The sequence below is a fragment of the Macrobrachium rosenbergii genome, chromosome 56 (assembly GCF_040412425.1).
Source record: "Macrobrachium rosenbergii isolate ZJJX-2024 chromosome 56, ASM4041242v1, whole genome shotgun sequence".
Lineage (NCBI taxonomy): Eukaryota > Metazoa > Arthropoda > Malacostraca > Decapoda > Palaemonidae > Macrobrachium > Macrobrachium rosenbergii.
This window is the reverse complement of record NC_089796.1, coordinates 41294766-41300765: the sequence shown is the minus strand read 5'-3', so window position 1 is coordinate 41300765 and position 6000 is coordinate 41294766. Positions and strand designations below refer to the sequence as shown.

General features: G+C 48.5%; 1 protein-coding gene across 1 annotated transcript in view; it reads left to right on the top strand.

Moving 5' to 3' along the window:
- The first annotated feature begins 3120 nt into the window (after window positions 1–3120).
- The window catches only part of LOC136836658 (enoyl-CoA hydratase EchA19-like), a 302072-nt gene continuing 299192 nt past the window's right edge, over window positions 3121–6000 (top strand). The window contains 1 exon segment of the mRNA XM_067101129.1: window positions 3121–3270. Coding sequence (XP_066957230.1) covers window positions 3162–3270 — 109 coding nt within the window. The 5' untranslated portion in view covers window positions 3121–3161.

Genomic DNA, 6000 nt, shown 5'->3' with positions numbered 1-6000 from the left:
ATCCCACCCCTCCAGAAGGACAACAGAGAGGCTACTGACAGAGAAGTTCGTCTGGAACGGCATACGGAAGGACGCCACGGCCTGGGCAAGGCAGTGTAGGGCAGCACACTGAATCCGGAGTCGGTGAGTTTCCCCAGCCAAAGAGACGCTTCGGGCACATCCACGTCGATGTAGTAGGTCCTCTTCCCCCATCAGGAGGAGCCAGACACCTTCTAACAGTCGTCGACCGCTCCACCTCTACTGCGTGCGCGGAAGCACTCCTCTCCAGCTGGATCAGCTGGTTCGGTGTCCTAGACCACATAACAACAGCCAGAGGACCCGCTTTCCTGTCCTAGTTGTGGACTGCCCTGGCACGCCTGATGGGGACCACTCACCACAGCACCACTGCCTACAACTCTGCAGCCAACGGAATGGTGGAAAGGTTCCACAGGTCTCTGAAGGCGTCCCTCATGGCTCGTTGCTCCTCCGAGAATTGGAAATACCAGCTGCCCTGGGTCCTCCTCTGGTTGAGAACCGCCCCCAGAGCCAACGGCGACCCCTCCTCAACGGAAAAAGTCTACGGGGAAACCCTGGTAGTCCAGGGGAAACTTGTTGCAGAAGACAGGGACGACACAGGGACGCAGAGACTCCGTGACAGGGTTGGAAAGTTCGCCCCCTGCCAAAGGACATTCACCAACAGGACGTCCCCCTTCATGCCCCCCAGGCTATCCTCCGCCACCCACATCTTCGTCAGGGACGATGTGCACCCATTTATTAACTAGACCCAAATTACAGAGGACCTTTCCTTGTACTGGAAAGGAACAAGAAGGCATTATGAGTAGCCGTCCATGGCGGAAGATTGGATATCTGTAGATCGTCTCAAACCCACATTCCTGGAGGAAGATGTCGGAGGCGGTCCCCAAAGTCTCCCGCGGGGTGTGGCACCCTCTCGGACAGCCCCGTGCGCAGGAAAGAGGCGTGGGCATCCCCGAAAAACCCGGAAACCAGACAGGAAGGCATCCCAACAAACTGCTCCAGAGGGCGCTGAGGAAGGCGACCACCCTCTCCAGTTGACATAGAGGAAGCGAGGTCCCCTTCATCGCCCCAGTACATACCTGCTTTGATCAGACGTTACCTCCGTCTTGGAAGGGGGGGTATTGTAAAGTCCCCACTCAACACGTTCTCTATAGTGAACATCCTGGTTTCTGCGGTGCCTTCACATCGACCTGGCGTCGGCCAGAACAAATGTTTTCCACCATAATTGTAAATTGTATATTTTATTGTCTTTTCAAATGATCATGCTTTATGTACATGTAACGAAGTATTTATGTTATGCACCAGACATCATTGATCACTATGTTTTCTGTACGAACCTGTCCTGTTTTTGTAGAGAATTAGTTTGACCTCAGGTCACTGTAAATCTTTGTACCCGCGGTCTCTGCAAAGTACGCAGACGTCCGCATGCCGCTTTATAAGCAGTTCACTTCATCAGTGAACTTTACGGGCTGCCCTAGAAGCAAGAGCCCGTGCTGGCACAAGGCCAGCTAAATCTAAAACAACATCAATGAACTTGCTACACAGCAACATTAGTATCAAAATCACCCCCTCGCTCACACAAATGAAAAACAAGGTAACAGCACACTGCTAACTGCAGGAGAAAAGCAAAGTCAGAAGAGCTGTTTTCAGTGGCTCAAAAACCGCCAAATGGTACATGGACACCGTAAACATAAAACCACACAATATAGGCTAACCAAAGACATGTCACGGGCCCTAGCAGTCATAATCCATCGGCTAAGGCTAGGATACCTTTGCACATGGCAAAGAATAGTAGACAACCCTCAACCATGCAAGTACTGTGAAACAATCCCAGAAGAACCCCTTGAACACTACCTTCTTGACTGTACAGAAACAGAACAGTTAAGAACAAGTTATGAAGGAAATGAAAGAACAGCTACCCAAATAACAAAGCACATACTGACAAACATCCATGAATTTGCAGGCTTCCTATGTTCCTACCCACCACCATGGTAACTCTAAAGAATCCAAACCTTTAACCACCCACTCTCCTTTCCAATTATTAAATCAGACACAACAGACCCGACCCAGACAACAAATCAAAAGCCATACCATTCATCTCTAGCTGCTGACTCTTTTAGAAATCACTCCCTCCCCTATCAAAACCACCTTCCATCCACCACAATCAACACCCGACAAATACACAAAACACATACAGATGATACAGACACAAGAATTAGGACCGGACAAGGAATATGGCTTTAGATCACCACGAGCTAGCATACTAGCTACCTGTGCCTACTACTTGATTCTTCTTTTTTCCATCTGTTGGTCTTTCCCACTAGCCAACACTCACTGCTATCATACTTTTATCCTCATCTGATGGATACCTTAGGGTTCAAAGAGGTTGCAACCGTGCCTGTTAAATCTTTTCATTCCAAAAATCACCCCCACCAAAATCACTTTCATGCATCATAATAAAGTTTTCATCCAACCTACCCATCTCACGGACTCATCATCAACATAGAGTTACGGGCTGCTCTAGGAGCAAGAGCCCATGCTGGCACAAGGCCAGCTAAATCTAAAACAACAACAACATCAATGAACTTTACGGGCTGCTCTAGGAGCAAGAGCCCGTGCTGGCACAAGGCCAGCTAAATCTAAAACAACAATCAATGAACTTTACGGGCTGCTCGAGGAGCAAGAGCCCGTGCTGGCAAAAGGCCAGCTAAATCTGAAACAACATCAGTAAACTAGCAGTACCTGTCTTCCTGCTCATTATTTCGCACCTCTCTCACAGGCACACTAGGATTAAATGATAGGAATAGGCTAAACGGGGAAGATACAAAATGTTTGTATTGTGAAGAAAAAAAATGAAAACTTAGAACATTTCTTACTCTACTGCCCAGAATATAGTGAGATTAGAAATAGATAGATATGGATCTGTGCAGCAGCCATATCAGGAAAATAAAGAGGAATTGATAAATAATATAATTTTATTTACAGATCTGCTGAAGGGAGAAACTGAAAATAGGAAAGAATTTATAAAAGATTTATGGCATTGCAGGGACAAAAAAAAACTTATACAAACCCAAAGGAGGAATAAAACGAGCAAGGAAGCCGTTACAGAGGCAAATCTCGCCTACTACTACTAATACTATTCTGAGATGTTGGAATTTCGCATTTCGTCTCTTTTGAAGTCAAGAATTACGCCTTCAAGAGTGGTACCTGTATTGACGAGGACGTTTAAATTATCTACCATGATGTGCAGTTCTGGTAAACTAAGTAGTGTAAACTTATTTTTCCCATGTCAGTTGTAGATTAGACCTGCAATCACAGACGCTGTGTGATACCGGCTATTTTGCAGAGACATTTTGAAATTCGTAAAACAAACGTGAGCACACATTAAAACTTAGGAAGTTGCGATAATGGTTCTACATAAAACCTCACCCATTTGTTTTTTAATTTGTGCTCATTTCTGACGGTTGATTCAATAGCAAATAACCCAACCAGCCGCACCTAACCTGACCTTTCCTAGCATTCCAAATCCTTATCCGGCCCTGTTACATAATATTAGTTTGTATATGTTCCATAAACACATCTTAATCTGGATGAGAACTATCCATGGGACTAATGTCTTTGTATTTGCTCTCGTTTTGTGTTTTTCCTCACCCACTAGGGTAAACGCTTGGGCTGTGAGACACTGTGTAATTCCTACGTTGTTTGGACACTTCCAGAAAATGCATTTGAACGCACCCCCTGTCAGCATCAGTGAGGCTTGTGTCCCCTCTACACAGCACTCCCAGACCTCTACGTTCCTATCAAAGTAACAGTTTTCTCCTAAATTATGAAATGATGGCATCTTTCCGATGAAACAGAGGTTCGTTAAGATTTAGCCATGCGTGGTGCTAACTTACCTGCCCTGAAGCTCTCGAAACTTTTACTTAAAACACTTTAAAAGTGGACGAATGATGCCATCTCAATATTTGCTGAGTCACTTCTGTAAACAAACTGCCCATTTCCTGTGTTAAATCTGCAAAATATTTGTACCCATAAACACTTGACACCGTTTCCTTGACATCAGTGGTAAACGCTGGTGCCTATGGGGCTTGGATGGGGAACCCTAGTGAATTTTTGGGACACCAGAGCGCTAGATAATATTCAAATAACCAGATAGCTAAACACCAGAATAAGGTTATAAATTGAGTAAATGTATTACATTTTCACTATCATTCATTTGAAAATATTTGTTATTGGAGCAAACCAGATTCCTGAGACAAATTTCAACACTTGTGCTGTGAACATTACGATGTAGCTATTTGTTCCGACACAATATACAAACCCGAGGTCCTTTACATTAGGGATTACTTTCAGGCGTAGGCTGGAAACGGCCGTTGAACTTCAAACAAGGTGGTTAGGCAGTTAACTACTGTCCGGGAGGCGGGGGTACCGCCTGCCGGGATGTAAACATTCCAATTTGCTTTCGGCCATCTAGCGTTCGGACGTTGATCTTCGCCGCTCTCTGCTTGACAGCAATACTTCTTCTCTTTGGTGGGAAATTCTTGTTTTTTTTCTTTAATAATCATGGAGAAACCAACTACAGTAAACCCTCCTATCCCCAGCGTGTGTGTCCTGGGGTAGGGGGGAAGAAGTGTAATTCATTCAGATCTCGAGTCGACGTGGACCCACACGCCCTCTGTACACCTTGCAGGGGACGTGTGTGTCCACGTGACGATCCTTGTAGTGAGTGTTGTTCGTGGTCCTCCGAGCAATGGGGCAAGTTTGAAGGGAGGCGACGTTACCGTCGTAAGCCTACCAAGGAGTCGTCCGAGGGAAATACGCCCCCGATGACTCCATTGGTGGCGAATGTGTCGGGTTCGTTTCTCCCTCCTGGCGAACTTCCCCTGCTTGCTCCCTCTCCCTCAGGTGAGGACTCCCCCTCCCCTTCCTCTTATGTTTCATCGTTTGTGGAAGGGCGCGGGGGAGAGTTGGACCGTGACATCCTCTCGGAAGTCTCTTCCCGTTCCGGAGGGGAGATTTTTCCTCTGGAGCGAGTGGAGGCTTCGGTTACTGACCCGACTTTTGCTTCAGGTCCCGGACTGGATAGCTAGACATCAAATCCCAGCTCATCCTGGCTACACCTGGGCCTACCTGGCTCGGCACTGGAGGGATTGGCTCCCCTGCCCCCTGCTCCAGTCACGACCCACTTGGCAACGACAGTCACCACGACAACCGTCACCTTCTCGAGGTTTGTCCAGATGTCGGTATCAGTTGCATCGCACCTGGACACCCAAGTGTCGGCGTCACCTGTGGGCCAGCACGCTGTTCCACTGCCACCTGGCTTCCTGGCTCCATTCACGCGTGCTGGCCCCTCCTACAGGGTGATGTCATCTTACCCTTATGTGACTGTCGCTGCCCCTGTTGCTGACCATGGCCTGTCCTCGAATGTTGTTCCTCGTCTGACTTTCCAGCCCGGCCCTTTGTCTGTTCCAGTCCCCATCCCATCGACCCTGGCGCGGCCTGACTTGAATATCCACGCGGGAGGGGCGGCGCCTGCATTCCCGGCCCCACCCACTTTTGTTCCTGGCCGACGCGCGGCTGTCTCCACCCAGGCAAATGCTGGCTCGAGCTCCGCGGTCTCTGCCCGGGATGTGCCTTCTGCTGCAGCCCCTCCTGCTGTTCCTGAGTCTTCGGCCTCGCTCTCCTGGCTTGGGGACTTGACGGCGTTCCTGAAGCAGATGGTGAAGAAGAAGAAGAAGAAGAGGTCTAGGAAGGTGTCGTCATCTTCATCTTCGTCATCATCGTCGTCTTCGTCTGCTGCTTCTTCTGCTTCTCCTTCCGAGGCTTCGCAGCCGAAGAAGAAGAAGTCTGCCTCTCCCCCCCCCAAGAAGCCTCACACCGAGGCTTCTAAGGGTCTGCCTCCTTCCACAGGGAAGGCAGTGGGATCTCTCGGTGGCTCTTCCCGATCCTCGGATCAGGGAACCGCTGCCCTGGCCTCCGGGCCAG